This window comes from Scyliorhinus canicula, chromosome 3 (genome assembly GCF_902713615.1).
Source record: "Scyliorhinus canicula chromosome 3, sScyCan1.1, whole genome shotgun sequence".
Taxonomy (NCBI): Eukaryota; Metazoa; Chordata; class Chondrichthyes; order Carcharhiniformes; family Scyliorhinidae; genus Scyliorhinus; species Scyliorhinus canicula.
The window spans coordinates 203,186,880-203,206,415 of NC_052148.1; the positions used below are offsets into that span (position 1 = coordinate 203,186,880).

General features: G+C 44.1%; 1 protein-coding gene across 2 annotated transcripts in view; it reads left to right on the forward strand.

The window, feature by feature from the left end:
* tmem131l (transmembrane 131 like) overlaps positions 1 to 19,536 on the forward strand; it is a 209,914-nt gene that overhangs the window by 162,377 nt on the left and 28,001 nt on the right. For both annotated transcript variants that reach the window (XM_038792026.1, XM_038792027.1), the window contains 5 exons: positions 7,063 to 7,248; positions 9,577 to 9,729; positions 10,035 to 10,630; positions 12,719 to 12,867; positions 17,260 to 17,378. In XM_038792026.1, coding sequence (XP_038647954.1) covers positions 7,063 to 7,248; positions 9,577 to 9,729; positions 10,035 to 10,630; positions 12,719 to 12,867; positions 17,260 to 17,378 — 1,203 coding nt within the window. The remainder of the gene's footprint in view (positions 1 to 7,062; positions 7,249 to 9,576; positions 9,730 to 10,034; positions 10,631 to 12,718; positions 12,868 to 17,259; positions 17,379 to 19,536) is intronic.

The window sequence follows — 19,536 nt, forward strand, 5'->3', positions numbered from 1 at the left end:
TGCTACCCACTGTGTTACCCACTGCGGTAACTTGGCGAGCTGGAAACCAATGTTGTCGAATTCACTTTTCCATTGGCGTTAAATGACTGCTAAATGTTTCGAACTATTAGGAATGGAAAGGAGAGTTGCAAGGCCTTTGTCTTTGCAGACAATCCATCTCCTTCAGGCCAGCTGAGTTAATAATTGTAGATGGCCTTCGGGATAATCCACTGGATTGTGTGACATGCCATTGATGCACTGCAGGTTGTCCAGAAGGACCACCACCACCCAGAGAGCCTATCCAGATATAGGGATAAGACTCCAAGGGACATGTCATTTGTGGAGCTTGCTGGTGCCCCCCATGCCTGAGCCCCTTTTTCCGTTCTACCACCCCCATCCCTCCCGACTGCATGTGAGGGTGTCACAGTTGTCTCTCCACCTGCAGAGCAGATCGACTGCAGTGGGGCTGAGGACCCCCCCCGCCGCCGCCGCCACCAAATTAAAATTGATTCATTGTGCTTAGTGTGAGTATTGTGGTGGTGGGATTGAAGCCATTCATCCTCTTCCATTATTGGAGGGTTGATCTGTGCTGGAGGCCCCAGGCACTGACTGCAGCAGGCTGCTCCCATGAAATGTTGCTTTTCCTTCTCGGCCGCCTTTTCCCATCAGCTGGGTACAGGGCATCCCTCCTGACTTTCACCTGGTCAAGGAGGATGCCCAGCTATGCATCATTGAACTTTAATGCTGGAGGTCCCGGTCTCCTATTTCCATTTCTAGTGGCCTTCTTAGTAAGATGCTGTCCAGGTGCCTTTTAAATATTGGCCTGGATTTAACGTGCCATCCAGCCCACCCTGCATGTGATTTGTTGCGATACAACCTGAATTCCTGTTGGCCTTCACAGCTGAATACACTCCCCATCCCTGCCACAGGACCTTGTCCCAGAGGGAAAAATCCCAACTCGTGTCTCCAGTTCTTCAGCCAAATAATTCCGCTGCTGTTTTATGGCTCCGTCTTTTTTAAAATAAATTTAGAATACCCAATTGATTTTTTCCAATTAAGGGCAATTTAGCGTGGCCAATCCACCTACCTGCGCATCTTTGGGTTGTGGGGGTGAGACCCACGCAAATACGGGGAAAATGTGCAAACTCCACACGGACAGTGACCCAGAGCCGGGATCGAACCTGGGACCTCAGCGCTGTGAGGCAGCAGGGCTAACACACTGTGCCACCGTGCTGCCCTTCATTTATCACACTTTTCAAAAATAAATTTAGAATACCCAATTCATTTTTTCCAATTAAGTGGCAATTTAGCATGGGCAGTCACCTACCCTGCACATCTTTGGGTTGTGGGGGCGAAACCCACGCAAGCACAGGGAGAATGTGCAAACTCTACACGGACAGTGACCCAGAACCAGGATCGAACCTGGGACCTCGGTGCCGTGAGGTAGCAATGCTAACCACTGCGCCACCATGTGCCCTGCATTTATCCCACTTTATACAGTTGAACTTTAATCTGTCCAGAACTAAACAATATCTATAAAATATTAACATGAACTATGAACTAGATATTTGTTACAGATTGGAATAATGAGTAAGGAAATCTTGAGGAAACTCTATTGGTCTTGATCAGACCATACCTCTGGAGTGTTTTGTACAGTTTGGGTAGTCTTATCTAAGGAAGGATATACTTGTCGTGGAGTGTATCGAAGTTTGAACAGAATATTTCCTGGGAGGGAGGGTTGTCCTGTGAGATGAGATCAAGTAGACTATGACATGCTTCCTAGGGTTCAGAGCAATGAGAGATGATCTAATTAAAATATATAATTCTTAGAGGCTGAACAGGATAGATGCTGAGAGGATGGTTCCTCTTGCTGAGAATTTGGCACTAGGGTTTACAGTCTCAGAATAAGGGGTTGGCCATTTAAGACTGAGATGCTCAGTAATGTGAAACGTTGCAATTCTCTACCTCAGAGAGTTGTGGTTGTTCATTGATGGAGTATATTCAAGGCCGAGATTAATACGTTTTTGATTACTGAGGAAAATCCAGATAGTGGAGGCTGAGTTAAGAAGCCAGCCATGAACTTCGTGAATGATCAATGGCCTACCTCCTATTTCCTTTGTTTTCACTAATAAGGTCCCACACACAAACAAGCAAATGACAAGTTGTTCTGTTTTAATGCTGCCAATTGAGAGATGAGTGTGGCAATATGTTATTGTGACAGGAACCAAGACCTGGTAGTAAGACAGAATAGACTCGGACTGTTTTAATTAGAACGACGGAGGTTGAGGGGTGAGCTGATAGAGGTCTACAAGATTGTGAGGGGCATGGGTCAGTCACCAGGGGCATAGGTTTAAGGTCCTTGGGGCAATGGATCAGCCATTCACCTGCCTATTGATTTCAAGGTTAAACATTTCTGGATACAAGGGGTACTATTTAATGCCTTCCCCATGACGGGTTAGGTGCAGGGATGTTTAACCAGGCAGAGTGGGCGGCGGGTGAGGACAGTACCACCTTCCTGATTAGGTTTGTTTCCCGAGTCCAATTGAAGCATTTAAATGGGCAGTTAATGTCACCTGCAGAGCCTCAACTCAGCACTGCTGATATTTGCCTTGCTAGGAGCACAGCAAATGAATCCTGTCAAGCAGGGAAGTTCTTCATGTGAGTTTCTGCATTCAAAGACACTCGGTGCCTAATTGAGAGACCTGGCTTCGGGAAGGTGGCTCCTGCTAAGAACTACCCCCCTGTCTGGCTGGCTATCCAGTTAAGTGCCTGACTGGCACTTACTTGGTGGGCCTTCCCTAAAAGAGATGACATTAGGCTCCTGGCATTGCCATTTAACATTGCCATAGAGGGTTTATGAGGGAAATGCAGATGATGTGGTGCACGTGGACTTCTTAAAGGCATTTAATAAAGAGCACATTGAACCAAAGGTACATTGGCAATGTGGATAGAAAGTTGGCTGAGTGACCAGAAACTGAAAGTAGTGGTGAATGGTGATGTTTTGGACTGGATTGAGGAAGGTATAGAGTGGGGTTCCCAGGAGATCAGTACGGGGATCACTTGCCTCATGGCGCCAAGGACCCGGTTCGATCCTGGCCCCGGGTGACAGTCTGCGTGGAGTGTGCACATTCTCCCCATGTCTGCGTGGGTCTCACCCCCACAACCCAATGTTTGCAGGGTAGGTGGATTAGCCATGCTAAATTGCCCCTTATTTGGGGGGAAAAAAATCAGATACTCTAAATTTTAAAAAGTACAAGGATCATTGCTTTTCTTGAATTACATTTATAACTTGGACTTGAGTGTAGAGGTCACAATTGCAAAAAAATATGAATGGCATAAATCTTCAAAGTATGAACTGTGTGAGGAATAGTGATAGATTTCAGGAGTAGGTCCCAGGTTTGATTCCCGGCTTGGGTCACTGTCTGTACGGAGTCTGCACATTCTCCCTGTGTCTGCGTGAGTTTCCTCCGGGTGCTCCGGTTTCCTCCCACAGTCCAAAGATGTGCAGGTTAGGTAGATTGGCCATGTTAAATTGCCCTAAAAGTGTCCAAAAAGGATAGGTGGGGTTACAGGGATAGGGTGGAGGTGTGGGGCTTATTGTGGTGCTCTTTCCAAGGGCCAGTGCAGATTTGATGGGCCAAATGGCCTCCTTAGGCACTGTAAATTCTATGTTCTATGCTCATGCAACAAAGTGATACATTTTGGTTGGAAGAACATGGACTGGCAATATAAGCTAAAGGCTAGAATTGTAGGACAGAGTATCCTAGAGGTATTTGTGCACAAATCATTGAAGGTAACAAGGCAGGTTTAGAAAATGTTCAAAAAGAAAAATGGGACCCTGGGCTTTATAGCGGCACAGACTTCAAAACCATGGAATTTATTTTTTAAATACCAGTTTATCTTCCGTTGAAGTATTGTGCCCATTTCTGGGCACTGCACTTCAGCAAGGGTGAGACTGTGCAGAAAATATTTTTGAGAATGGTTCCAACGATAAAGGACTGCAGTTACATGACATAATTGACATTCAATGGCATTAACATCACCAAATCTCCCACTACCAAAATCCTGCGGGTTACCATTGACCAGGAATTCGACTGTACTGGCCATATACATACTGTGGCTACAAGAACAGGTTAGAAGCTCGGAATCCTGCGGCAAGTAACTCGTCTCGTGACTCCCCAAAGCCTGTCCACAATTACAAGGCACAAGTCAAGAGTTGATGGGCTACTCTCCACTTGCCTGGATGAATGCAGCTTCAACAACATTCAAGATGTTTGACACTATCCAGGAGCAAGCAGCCCGCTTGTTTGGCATCGCTTTCACAGGCATTCTCTCCCTTTACCAACGATGCACAGTTGCATCAGTCTACACCATCTACAAGATACACTACAGGAACTCACCGATTCCTTAGACAGCACCTTCCAAATCCACAACCACTACCATCGAGGAGGACAAGGGCAGCAGATGTACGGGAACGCCACCACCTGGAAGTTCCTCTCCAAACTACTCACCATCCAGACTTGGAAATATAACGTCATTCCTTCTGTCACTGGGTAGAAATCTTGGAATTCCCTCCCTAACACTATGGGTGTACCTACACCATATGGTCTGCAGCAGTTCAAGAAGGCAACTCACCACCATCTTCACAAGGGCAATTTGAGATGGGCAATGAATGCTGTCTAGCCGACGAAGCCCACATCACTTGAATAAATGAGAAAAAAATTAGAACAGCTGGGCTGTTCTTGAAGAGATTGAGAGAACATTTGATTGAGGGTTGACACAGCACAATGGTTAGCACTACTGCCTCACAGCACCAGGGACCCAGGTATCAATTCCTGCCTTGGGTGACTGTATGGAATTTGCACTTTCTCCCTGTGTCAGTCTTGAATAATTCAGCTCCTGTTTTCTCCCATAGTCCAAAGATGTGCAGGTTAAGTGGGGTTACAGGTTAGGGTGGGGGAGTTGGCCTATAAAGAACAATATAGCACAGGAACAGGCCCTTTGGCCCTCTAAGCCTGTACCAGTCATGATACCAACCTTGGACAAAACCCTCCGCACTTCCTTGTGCCGTATCCCTCTAAAACCATCCTATCCATGTATTTGTCAAGATGCCTTTTGAATGCCGTTAATTCATTTGCTTCCACAACCTCCCCTGGCAACGCGTTCCAGGCACTCACCGCTCTCTGTGTAAATAAAACCTGCCTCGCTGCTCTCCTCTAAACTTTGCCCACAGACCGTAAACCTATGCAACTGGTGACTAACCCATGCCCCATATAATCTTGTAGACCTCTATCAGGTCACCCCTCATTCTCCGTCGTTCCAATTAAAACAGTCCAAGTCAATTCAGTCTCTCCTCATAGCTAACATCCTGCAGACCAGGCAACATCCTGGTAAACCTCCTCTGCATACTCTACAAACCCTCCACATCCTTCTGGTAGTGTGGCGACCAGAATTGTGCGCAATATTCCAAGTGCGGCCGTACCAAGGTTCTATACAACTGTAGCATAACATGCCAGTTTTTATACTCAATGCCCCATCCCATGAAGGCAAGCATTCTGTATGCTTTCTTGACTACTTGTCCACTTGTGTTGCCACTTCCAAAGATCTGTGGACCTGCATGCCCAGATCTCTCTGACTTTCTATATTCCGAAGAGTTTTGTCATTTACGGTATATTTCCCCTCTATGTTAGACCTACCAAACTCACATTTGTCGGGAATGCTATCACTGATCCAAGGCTGACACTTAGGGACACAACCCTGATAATTTTTAAGAAATAAATTTAGAGTACCCAATTTTTTTTCCAATTACGGGTCAATTTCGCGTGGCCAATTCACCTACCCTGCACATCTTTTTGGGATGTGGGGGTGAGATCCATGTAGACACGGGGAGAATGTGCAAATGCCGCATGGCCAGTGTCCCGGGACAGGGATCAAACCTGGGTGCCGTGAGGCAGCAGTGCTAACAATTGCGAAACTGTGCTGTCCACAACCCCTGGTTAATATGGATCTCCAGCTATAGTTTTTTTTTTGTTTTGAATTATTTTCTTCATGTTAATTTTACTCTTGCAGTATAAGATTATGTCCACCATGTGTATTTCTGGTGAGCTTTATTTTACTCGCAAATAAGATTGCTGAGAAAAGAGTTTGTGCTTATCAACAAAAGCAAGATATTGCAGATACTGGAAATCTGAAATTGAAATGAAAACCGCTGGAAACACACAGTAGGTTTGGCAGTATCTGTGAAGAGGAAAATCGAGTTGGCATTTAAAGGTTGATAGCCTTTCACCGGAGCTGGTGAAGGTTCAGTTGAATGGCCGTTAACCTTAAACATTAGTTCTTTTTCTTCAGAGATGCTGCCTAACCTGAGTATTTCCACTATTTTGTGTGCTTATTTATGTGCTCATAGTTGACATGTTAGTATTTACTGTGCATCTTGCTCAGTAACATAGTTTTAAGCCTCACTGTACTTGGGTAATGATCTGAACTGCAGAGAGTAGGAAGGTACGGACAGAAGCTGGAGCATCTTATACCTGTCGGAGGCAAACAGGGAGGGAAGACACTCTCCACAAAGGCTTCCCAACCTAGTCGATGACAAGGGACATTAATAATGATCTAGGGAGCAGGTTGAGCCTACCTTGTCAAACAGCACAGTAGCACAGTGGGTAGCACTGTTGCTTCACAGCTCCAGGATCCCAGGTTCAATTTCCGGCTTGGATCACTGTCTGTGTGGAGTCTGCATGTTCTCCCTGTGACTGCGTGGGTTCCCTCTGGGTGCTGCGGTTTCCTCCCACAAGTCCCAAACAGGCGCCGGAATGTTGATACTAGGGGCTTTTCGCAGTAACTTCATTGTAGTGTTAATGTAAGCATACTTGTGACAATAGAGATTATAAATGTAGGCGACAGGCATGGCAGTTAGAAAAAAAAACAAATTTTCAAAAGATAGTGAAGGATAAATGAGTTCAGTGGCCTATATTTGTGGTGTAGTATTTAGTCCCAGATATGTACCCACTGTTTCCCCCCGGATGAAACTTGTTCAATTTGATCACATTAATTTATTGCACTAAATTTCATTTTTCTGTCCAGGTTTACACCAGATTTCACTACTTCCTGGGTGATTCGTGAATTACAACTTTTAACTGCAAGAGGCTTGCAGTTTCAGTTCACTCTGAATGTGACTCTTCCACACCACATGTTACCTCTCTGTGCCGACTTGGTGCCAGCGCTTAGTTGGGAGCAGCCATTCTGGTTGATCGTCTGCCTTTTTAGCTGGTCAGAAATTTAACAAGAAACTTGCATATTCTTAAAGTACTGTTTTAATTTGGCAACAATTTTTGTGATGTTACTGTTTTGAATAATTGTTTCTCACCCTGGCTCTTGAAAAGCAAATTTGTTTAAAATACCCAATACCTGCTGTCTTCTATTCATATTTAAATAGGTACTAAATTAAGGTTCTGACAGGAGTCTAAATGTCGACTTTGTTGATTACCTGAGTCTTGCCACCTTATTTTTTCCCTTATGGAAAAATTAATGGAGATTTAAGCATTCAAATTTGTAATTAATGAGGATTTTCCCATTATAACCAAGGCTAAAAGTTCAGGTTTTCGTTTCCGGAATTATTTGTACTGATTGATTTCCAAGACCTGTCCCAAATCCCACACGTTGGGATTCATAAAACTTTTTAAAATATATATTTTTATTCAAGGCATTTTCAAATTATTTACAAAGCACAGAACACACAAAACCATTATCCATAGTCCTAACATAAAATCCCTCCATCTCCTAACCCAATTGACTTTCCAAGTATTAAAACAGAACACACCCACAAAGTGCCCACAATACAGTAAAAACTCACCTTGATTTGCTTATATCGGAACCCGTTACTTATCAGCAACTGGAACTCCTCCAACTCTCCCAGCTCCACAAATTTACTCCAAACGATCAGAAAACACTCTATCCCCGCCTGCTCTCAAGCCCTAAACATAGAATGCAACCCAACCGGAATAAATCTACAATTGCCACAGATCAGTGGCCACAATGGCCTACCCTCCATCTTATGATGTTGCCTACACTGATTCCACATTGAGTGATGAAACCACCACCCAGCTCGTGGAGCACCTAGCTGACGAGAACAGAAGAGGTGCCAGTAACAGTGCCCTCGAGCTTTTCCCTCTACATGAGGCCTCCTCCATCTGCCTCCACACCGACCTCCTCCACCACTCAGCTCCTGACCTTTTCAACATTCGCCGTACAGTAATAATTCAGCAAGCTCGGCAGAGCCAACTCTCCCCTCCGCCAGTCCCTCTCCAAAAACCCCCTCCTAATCCAAGATACTTTACCCACCCATATAAACTCAGAAATGATCCTATTCATTCTTCCAAAGAATTACTTGGGCACAAAAATCAGGAGATTTTGAAAGATAAACAGAAACATCAGCAAAACATCTTTGCTGTCTGGACCCTTACCTCTTAAAACTCTCCTCCCCTCCACCAAGTTCCCCAAATTCAACTTATGCAATTAGGCCAACTATGCGCCACTGGTATACCCAAATACCGAAAACTCGACTTGACCAGCTGGACCGGCAACGTCCCTCCCCTGCACCCGAGCATTAACCGGGAAAACCTTGCTCTTTACCACGTTGATCTTATACCATGAAAAAGACCCAAACTCCATCAATACTTTCCACCGGATCCATGACCCACTGTAACAGATCCTCTACATATAGGCAGACCACTGCTCCCCCTTCCCCCCCAACTTCCGAAGCCCTAAGCTCCATTGCCAAAGACTCGATCTCCAACGCAAAAAGCAACAGAGACAACGGATATCCCTGCCTCGTTCGCTGGTGCAAACAGAAATACCTCAACTAATATTATTTGTGCAAACAGTGAGGGTCCCTAAACATCAACCTAATCCAGTCCACAAACCCCGGTTCAGGGAGTCTCTGCTACTTCAATGAGGAACGGGGGGCATGCTGAAAATGTGTCCCCAACTGCCAAAAGTCTTTTGTTACTGTTTAAGAGTTTACTTTTGTGCAGTCTGCAAGTTTTCTTTTCATTGTGACCTGCAAGAAACTTAAAAAAGGAGGACCTTTTATTTGTTCTAGATTCCTTGGCTCCTAGATTATGATTTGAACTTTTTTATGACGTAAAGGAAATTCGTCCGGTTCAAATTATGTCTTGCCTTTAAAGGAGTGAAAAAATGAGTGAAATTCTCCTGAAACTTAAATCTTTGCACCGTTCTTTTAAGAAGTTGAATGACAGTAGCATTTTTGTTGAAGTGATGTGGTCATTGCACATTCTATGGGAAAATGTAACTTTTGGGGTGAAAAACAGATGGTAGTGGACCAGGTGGTCATTGTACACTGTTCGAAATTCCTGTGTATGGGAAAGAAAATCAGCTGGGTTCCAAAAAGTTCCCCCTAAGATGGTATTGTCCTCTGATTTAGTTTGCAATCCCCCTTTAAAATGTTCTAGGTTGAGAGGACTTTGAAGCCTTTGTTAGTTTTGCAATAATGCCTTATCTGTAAATTGAACATTTTTGATGTATTGTCCTATTCTTGTCAATAAGTTGGAGAAATAATATGCAATTTTTGTTTTGTAGTTTGCTGCTGTTTTGTGTCATCATAATGGCCTATCAACGTGCTCACTACATTTTGACAGAGTTTAGTCAATCTAGATCAAGACCGTGTCACACCTCCCTGCTGCTCCAACAGGATAGAACCTCCATTAACACACTTGGTTCCACAACTTACAAGTAAGCTTTCTGTATGTAGTAACACAACATATTTTTAACAAATAGTAGCTTTAGAAAAGAACACTGCTTTTGCAATTATTTATATTTAGTTTGCCTATTTGGTTCATATCAGTGAGCATGGTGAAAATATGCACTTGACTAAGTATCAAGTAGTACATTTACACTAGAAATAATGATGTTTAATTAGTCACAAGCAAGTCAATAATTTACATTCATTTAAAAACTTACTTTGCCTATACAGGCAACGTTTAGAATGAGATTAATTATCGATGGTATAATTTTAATAATTTATTTTTTGTTGTCAGGTTAAGTAGAACTGGCTGCAAGGCTTACAGTGAAGGCAATAATGTGTCAGACAGGGGGAAAGGAAGAGGGACTGTAGCATTGAATGGGTCCTCTGTCCGAACCCAAAGTACCTCAAAGCGGAGTCCTATTAACTCAAACCATTGTCCAAGAAAGCTCAAATACTACAGCAAAAGTAAACTGAATACATCTACGAATATTACCTGTGGGACTAGTGAAGAATATCGGCAGACCAGTGGCGTGCTGTTTTATAGCCCAAAGGAGCAGCAACCTCATGTGGAGAGTCTTCCATATATGAAGCTACATGATGAAAATTATGGACCATTCACAGGGGAGAATCTAGAAAAAGTAGAGGAGATGGTACAAGAGTGTGACGGGAAACAATTTTTTCTTGAAACTGAACCTACTACTGATCATGAACTTGTGACCTGTGTACTCTCAGAGGAACAAAGCTCTGTGCTTCCTATTCCTGACATTAAAGAATTGAATCACTACGGATCTTTCCAAGCACATACTCTAGATGAAAACCATGATCACCTGGTGTCAGCAGAAAGCTTCAGGACTGATGAAACACAATTCTCTTCATCTATTATTAAAGGTATCTTAATATTTTGAGGATTATTCGGAATAGGAAACATATGTTAATTTTAAAAGTGGTGTTTGAATACCATCATATTTTAAGTTACGGTGATTTATGTTGTGATCTTCCAGTATTTTATTATGATCCCAGACCAAAACCCAAACCCAACAGTGGCTAGGATTCTAAACTGAAACCCTAATATTTTAGATTATTGTGCAAGACTGTGTGAAAAGAATATTTCGCTCCAGGAGTGATTGCATGAAAAAATAGGGATTTAGTATTTTAAAACAAAACTACACAGTATTATAATCTTTCACCTCACACCCGAAAATAGTTTGCAATTGCACTTAAACCGTACTACTAAATACAGTAAATACAATGACTTTCTCATTTCCCAATTGAACAACAAGAAAGAAAAAAACATACATCACTCAACCCATCCTAATTCCCCATAGCACAGAGTAATACCTGCTTTCTAGAACAGATTTGGCTCTTGGTACAACCCATTCAGACCATGGCTGGATGCCTTTTTAAAAAAATAAATAAATTTTAGAGTACCCAATTATGTTATCCAATTAAGGGGCAATTTGGCGTGGCCAATCCACCTACCCCGCACATCTTTTGGGTTGTGGGGGTGAAACCCACGCAGACACTGGGAGAATGTGCAAACTCCACACAGACAGTGACCCAGGGCCAGGATTCGAACCCGGGTCCTCAGCGCCGTAGGCAGCAATGCTAACCACTGTGCCACCGTGCTGCCCTGGCTGGATGCCTTTTAAAAGCTGTTTCAACTGGTTTGTTTCAACTTCCCCCTTGTCCTCGGACAAGTCTGCACCGCTTTAAATATTATGAATCTTGTTTTTGTAACTATCCTACTGTGAGAGCAAAAGAACTTATTTGTTGACTCAGTTTTGGCCAGATCAGAACTCAACTCAAAAGCTATCTCAAAATGTCTGAATACCATAGCTCCATCCAGCAATGACATAATCTCCCCAAGCTGAAAACAAATTAATACCCCAGGCTGAAAACACATTAACTCCCCAGGGACTCCCTCAAGTCAAATAACAGTGCATTAGCCCAGGCTTTTTACTCTGGTCAATTTCACCTCTGGGTCCTAAAAGTTTTCTGGTCTTGCAAAACTAGATTATTTAAAAAACATGACTACTGCTGTCAAATACACACTAATCCAGGATTTTAATCCTTAAATTGCCAAATGTTTATAATCCAATATATATCTAAAATCCTGCATTTGTCACAATATGTAGGATAGATATTGTATAGATTTTATAAGGCAGTAGCATAGTCAGCCAGTTATAATGAAAGAAGCACACTAAATGAATTACTCATCTAAACCTATTGCCTGAGTTTACAGACTTTGTTTGATTCTACTTTTATACTGGTTTGACACTGGTGCCTACATTAGAATGAAGCAGTCCAGCAACATAAGGTCACACCACTTGCTCCATATAGCCGAGTTGGTGAAAGTCGGTCACTGAACACCTGAGTTCGATATATACACGCTGCTCTACTAACCAGCATCCATATGTCTGAGAAATAACATGAGAACATATTGCTGTGCCAGGCCTAAGTAAAGATGCAAGATCCAGTGAGCAATTAAACTCACTAAACCAGAGGAGGAAGTCTCGCAATTGAATTCCTGTGCTGAGGTAACTGATTTCAACTGCAGCACTCGTGAGTGCTGCAACTAGGATTGAGCCTCTGAATTTGGGAAAAGAAATTGGTGCGGGTTTCTGCACGCACCATTATTCAGTGATTCTAGTCGGAGGTTTATGAAGTAACAAATGGGGACATGATTGGATACAGCCATGCTTCAATGTACCTTTTTTCATGTTCCCTCCATCAATTATTAGATAGTCCATGTTCAATGTTGCACATAAATAATACCACTTAGCCAAGGTAGTGGAGAACTATCGGTGCTTGTGAATTTTTACCCAAAGGAGAATGATGGCTCTTTCAGGAGTGGTGGATAAACCTTGGTGTGAGGGGAGGCGATGGGAAGAGAATTAGTTTTGAATAAAAAACATTAGGTGTGATATTTCGTTAGGTGTTAATGTTTTTTATTTATGTTGTAATTCTAACGCTTAGATAAGCCACAGCAAGGGACAATGGAGAAGATCAGCGAAAATCTCAAGGTGGAAGAGCAGGTGTCCCTTGAACTTCAAGAAAAAGCTCATGTGCCAGTCCTACAAAATGTACTGCCTTCCTTTATAATGCAGACTCTGCCCACAGCTGAGGTACAGGAACCTTTAAAAAATATATATTTTTATTGGCATTTTCCAGCTTTAACAGTATGACAGTTTAACATACAAAGCACATAATATTTACAAAGTATGATGTTTCTTATGTACAATTTCACACACCCCTTCTGACAGTCCCCCACCCCCCATTGATAGTCGGGCTCCTTCATGGCACCATCTTTTGCCTTAGGTGTCGTATTGCTGTACTTTGTTCCTTTCTTATGCGATTCCTGTTGTTCTCCTTGTGAGTTCGCTGGAGGAGACTCTCTGCCCCTCCCTCCTTCCTTTTTTTCCCCATGTCTATCCCTGATACTCCCCTGGGTTCCTTCCTTCTCCATGTGCGATTAAGAAACAAAATCCAGGGCATCGGCCCTCTTCGCCGTATGTAGTACTGGCTGGTCCAAAACCCTGAAGACTGCCACTCTCGGGCAAGGCTCCACAACCTTGGACATCGCCTCAAAGAAGGCTGTCCGGAACACGACAAATCTGGGGTAGGCCCAGAATATATGGATGTGGTTGGCTGGGCCTCCCTGGCACCGCTCACATTGATCCTCCACCTCCAGAAAGAACCTATTCATTCAGGTTCTGGTTATGTGTGCTCTGTGCATCACTTGAAACTGCATGAGGCTGAGCTTTCTGCAGGAGGAGTTGGAGTTGGCTCTACTTAGCGCTTTGTTCCAGAAAACCCAACCCACGTCCATCCCGTGTTTGTCATCCCATTTATGCCTAGCTCCATACAATGGTGTTCTTGTCCTTCCAGCAGTCGTCCATAGATGTCCCCACAGTTCTCCCTCTCCTTACTGTCCGTGTTTATTAGCTCCTCCAGTAAAGTGTCTCTCGGGGTCCTAGAGTACCTTGCTGTCTCCTTGCGGAGAATATTTTTGATTTGTAGGTGCCGGCACTCCTGTCCTTTCGGTAGCTCCAGTTCTTTTGTTAGTTCATCTAGGGTCGTGAGTGTGTCCCCCATGGAAAAGTCCCTGACCGCTAGTTTCACCCCCGTCCTGTCTCCACATCTTAAAGGTGGAGTCAAGCATGGCTGGTGGGAATTTGTGGTTACCGCAGATGGAGCCATGGAGGACATCTCTGTTAAACCAAAATGTTGTCTCATTTGGTCCCATGTCCTCAATGTGGCTGCCACCAGGATGTGTGTTTTGCTGGCGGGGGATAGGAGTGCTGCCATGGCGAGGGCTCAAGAGGGTCAGTCCCTTGCAGGAGGACTCCTCCAGCCTCACCCATTCCGTGTTCAGTTCTCATTTCCATCCCCTCAAGCTCTTGGCTGTGGCTGCCTCCTCTTCGGATGCCTTTCCAGTCTTTCGAGTCTCGCAGAACAATTTCCAGGTATTCGCTTTCAGGTCGAACAAGAGCAGGGATAGTGGGCATCCCTGCTCTATGCCTCTGTGCAGCTCTTAAGTATTCAGTTCTGGTGGTGTTGGTCCGAACGCTTGCCTTGGGGGTCGTTGTACAGGAAATACAGCCATGAGGTGAACCCCGTCCCCAGCCCAAACTGTTCCGGTACCTCAATGAGGTACTTCCATTCGACTCGTGTCAAAGGCCTTTTCTGCATCCAGGCAGAACCTCTGGTGTTCTGTCCTCGGATGGGGTCATTACAACATTCAGCAGCCGCCTGAAGTTCGCAGTTAGCTGCCTACCCTTGACAAAGCCCGTCTGGTCCTGACACCTCTGGTACGCAGTTCTCCAGTCTCTTAGCCAGGACTTTTGTGAGTATCTTCGCGTCCACATTGAGCAGCAAAATGGGTCTGTACAATCTGCATTCCATTGGGTCTTTGTATTTTTTGGGTATCAGCGATATCATCACCTGTGTTAGCGTTGGAGACAGAGTGCCCCTCGCAAGTGAATCCGCAAACGTTTCCTGTAGGTGTGGGGCCAGGGTCGGTGCGAATTTGTTCTGAAGTCTGCAGGCACCCATCGGGTCCCAGCACCTTCCCCGCCTGCATGGAGTTAATACTCTCCATGATTTCTCCCAGTCCTATTGGTACTTCCAACCCCTCCGTCTATCGTCTCCCACTACTGGCATGTGCAGTTCATCAAGGAACCATTTCATCCGCGCGTCCCCGTTGGCGGTCTCAAAAGGTGTACAGTCCCCGGTAGAAGGTCTCAAATGCTTGGTCGACCTATTTTGGTTTGGCTACTCGTCCGCCTCTGCTATCCTTTACCTGTGCTATTTCCATCAACTGCCTGCTTTCTCAGCTGGTAAGCCAACAGGTGGCTTGCCTTTGCTCCATGTTAATAGAAGGCGCACTGCTTTCCTGATGGATATCAGGTAAAAGTCCATTTGTCGCTTTTTCCTCTCTGCCAGTAGCTCTACATTCGGGGCCTCAGAATATTTTCTGCCGACCTCCAAGATGGAGTCGATCAAGTTCTGCCTAGTCGCCCTCTCTTCTCTGTCTCTACATACCTTGTAGGCTATAATCTCCCCTAATCATAGTCTTCAGTGCCTCCCAGAATGTGGAATATGAGACTTCCCCATTCTGGTTGTTACTGATGTACTCGCTATGGCCTATGACATTTTCTGGCAGAAGACCTTTGTCGGCCAAAAGATCCGTGTCCAACCTCCATGCGGGGCATTGGGCACGGCATGTCTCCAACTTCACATCCATGTAATGTGGTTGGAGATGACTATCGCAGAGTATTCCACTTTGTTTATTTCTGGAAGTACCAATTTCCCCACAGCAAAGAAGTCAATACGGGTGTATACTTTATGCGGAAAGAACAAACATTCCTTCTGACCGGGCTGTAGGAATCGTTATGGGTCCATTGCCCCCATACACGTAGGGAGCGTACACGTTTACTAGAACTACTGGTACCCCGTCCAGGACACCGCTGACCATGACGTACCGTCCCACTTGGTTCTTAACTGTCCTTGTCGCCGTAAACACCATCCTCTTGCTCGTCAGTATTGCTACTTCTTAGCCCTTGTCCTGTAACACGAGTGATACGTCTATCCCATCTAGCCCTTCCTTACCCGCAGTCGGTCCTTCTCCCTCAGGTGTCTCTTGCAGAAAGACTATGTCGGCTTTCAAGCTTCTTGAGTGGGCAGGGACTCTGTTTCTTTTTACTGGGGTGTTAAATCGAGATGATAATCCTGGTGTTTTTTTTAGTCCCCCCTTTCTGCTGGATCACCAAAATTACCTGGTGGGCGTACCCCTGCACTCCGGGGTTTCCCTTTGTTAGGTGGCCGTCCAAAATGGCCGCAGTTGCCGTACTCACCATGAGGCCGGGCCCCTGCGCTCTGGGGTTCCCCTTTGTTCAGGGAGAACCCAACACGGCCACCAACTTTGTGTACGTCACGTGGGTGTGTCTCTGCACGAGGTACAGGAACTTTAATTGTATACAGACAACTAGCATCCTATAAAGTATTTTTAGGTGCATGTTTTCTGGTTACAAACCTTTTACATGGTTGCACCTGTACTTAAAAATGTACTTTTTTTAAAAAAAATGCCTGATGCATGGATTGGGTGTTAGAAGGCCTGGAGTAGGAATTCTTTGACCAAAAGGGATATTGTTTAGGAATGGATCCACCAGCAAGCCACACCATATTATGCTCCAATTACACAATATGACTTTCTTCTAATTGTTGAAACCTTATTGAACCTGGCTCAGTGATGGTACACATGCATCTGAATCAGGAGGTTGTGGGTTCAAGTTCTGTTTCAGAGACTGGGCGCAAAATCTAGGTTGCTACTCCAGTAAGTGCCACCTTTAGTACCAGATGTTAAACCTGAGTTCTTGTCTGCTCCTTCAAGTGGACATTAAAGAACCCAGAGCATTATTGAGGGGTCAGTTCTCCAAATGTTCTAGTCAACTTTTATGTCTCAACCGACACCTAAAAGCAAACGATCTGGTCATTTATTTCATTACTGCTTGTGGAACCTTGCTTCACACAAATTGGCTGTTCCACTTTCTGTACTGCAACAATGACTAAACTTCAAAAGTATTTCATTCACTGAAACAATTTGTCTCCCTTTTAAAGTTAAAAATAATAACAATGCAAGACCATTTGTTCTCTTTTGCATTTAGTGCGTGGGTGCAGCTTCTAGCACCGATAATATTTCAGATCCACACATTGTGACACTGAGCCTATCCCACTGCCCAGTCAGTTCCGTTATTCCTTTTGATGTATTTTACATTTTAATTTTAACACTGAATTGGAACTCTGTAGCGTACTGTGCAACAGTACTTTTGCACTGGCACCCTATGCAGTGCTAACTGAAAGCACAGAACATAATGAAGTATCAGTTTTTGAAGGCTGTGAAGTTGATTATTCCTATAAAAATGCTCCCTTTTTTTGAGAGTTTTGGATGAATCAGAAAATGCTGAATCTATTTTATAATCTTCTCACAATGTAATTAAAACACTTAATTCTATCAGCAAAAGACATCAATCGACAATGTTAAGCAGAAAAGACAACAGGAGACAAGCGATGTTACAATTCGTAATAAATTGAAAGGAAGAAAAACTTGGGGGAAAAACAGGAATATTTCTGCACAGTAAGTATGAAATCTTCAAAGATTTGTTTTTTAAGATCTAATGCAAGTAAATATGATTATGGGTGACATAAATATCGCTAATTGTGTACAAGTAGAACAGGCTGCTGTCAAGGTATATATTGCCATATTTTTGCATTTTATTTAAACCTATCTTTTTTTTTAGAAAATATGCTCTAAAAGAATGCATTTGTACTGGTTTAAAAAGGTGGACCAATGCTGTAGATATTTCCAGAATATGTATTAAACTCGACTTTTAACCAGGAGATTGGAAATAGTGGGGGAGTTGCCACAAAGCTATGCAGGATAGATAACATGTTGTGTGGGATGAAACTTTGGAAGGAGCTAGTTTCAAAGAGAGGATGATGGTCAAGGATTTATTTGGAGCCCATTTGACAAACTCCTAGAGATGGGATGGGATCATGTATTAAGTTCTAAAAAATAAAAATAAAGAAATAACATTCGAGCTTTGGTTGCAAGGCAGGCTGTAAAGGCACCCTTTAGGTAAAGAGGAAGATTTTGTAGACTGACAAGTTTTTGGCAGCAGGGAGCTGATGATGCTCTCTGCAGAGAAAGTAAGGAACCAAATCTATTTAAGTACGGTGCCTTGCACGAGGAGGCTTAGCAACCTCATTACTATATATTATTTCATGCAGACAGAGAATCTGATCATTTTCTTGGTTTGCTTACTGTGAAATGAAAAACCTTAATGATTTGTATTAAGATTTGAATGGCCAGGTGCTTGTTCTGTCCAACTTCAGAGAGATTGAAGAAATATACATTTGAACGACACAGATCTAGTCCAGAACACAATGGAAGGCCATCTTTTTACATGCTGGTGTACACTATTGTACAAGTGGATAATAGGACAATGCAAGTTAATTCCCATAAAACTAAGATGCTCGGACTGTTTACGAGAGTGCCTAATGCCACTGTATTTGAGAAGATATCTAGAACTGAGCCAAATTTTAAAGATTTAGAACCATAGAAATTTGCTACACAGAAGAACCAGCAGAGGGCAGCAGAGCAGAGCTACTGATCAGCTGTTCTGGGGAAATTTGCATACGTGCAGTGCGGTCAGCCTAAGTTGAAGGTGAACCTGCGAAGAAGACCCAAGGAGTTTGAGTAAAGGCAAGCAACCAGCAGAGGGCAGCAGAGCAGAGCTACTGATCAGCTGTTCTGGGGAAATTTGCATACGTGCAGTGCGGTCAGCCTAAGTTGAAGGTGAACCTGCGAAGAAGACCCAAGGAGTTTGAGTAAAGGCAAGCAACCAGCAGAGGGCAGCAGAGCAGAGCTACTGATCAGCTGTTCTGGGGAAATTTGCATACGTGCAGTGCGGTCAGCCTAAGTTGAAGGTGGTTTGTGGAGGGGCTGTTGGCAAGTGACAGTTAAACCCGAAACACTTTGTGAGTGTTTCCCACCCTACCTCCTCCTCTAACCAACCCCCCCACCCCACGGTGGTTGGGAAGCGGGAGCAGGGGCCTGTCGTGAAGGTGAGCGAGTGCCTTTAAATTTGCTTACCTTTCAGCGGGATCAGGGTTTGAGGTAATATCAGGTAAGCTCTTCCTTTCTTTTTCTTATTCTTGTTTTTTTTTAATCTAGAGGAGATGTCAGGGAAGGCAGTACAATGCTCCTCCTGCAGAATGTTTGAGGTGAGGGACGCCGTCAGTGTCCCTGCTGATTTCATCTGTGGGAAGTGCACCCAACTCCAGCTCCTCAAAAACCGTGTTAGGGACCTGGAGCTTGAGCTGGATGAACTTCGGATCATTCGGGAGGCAGAGGGGGTCATAGATAGGAGCTTCAGGGAAGTAGTTACACCAAAGACTGGAGATAGATGGGTAACTGTAAGAGGGACTGGGAAGAAGCAGTCAGTGCAGGGACCCCCTGCGGTCGTTCCCCTGAGTAACAAGTATACCGTTTTGGATACTTGTGGGGGGGACGACTTACCAGGGGTAAGCCATGGGGTACGGGCCTCTGGCACGGAGTCTGTCCCTGTTGCTCAGAAGGGAAGGGGGGAAAGGAGTAGAACATTAGTAATTGGGGACTCAATAGTCAGGGGCACAGATAGGAGATTTTGTGGGAGCGAGAGAGACTCACGTTTGGTATGTTGCCTCCCAGGTGCAAGGGTACGTGATGTCTCGGATCGTGTTTTCCGGGTCCT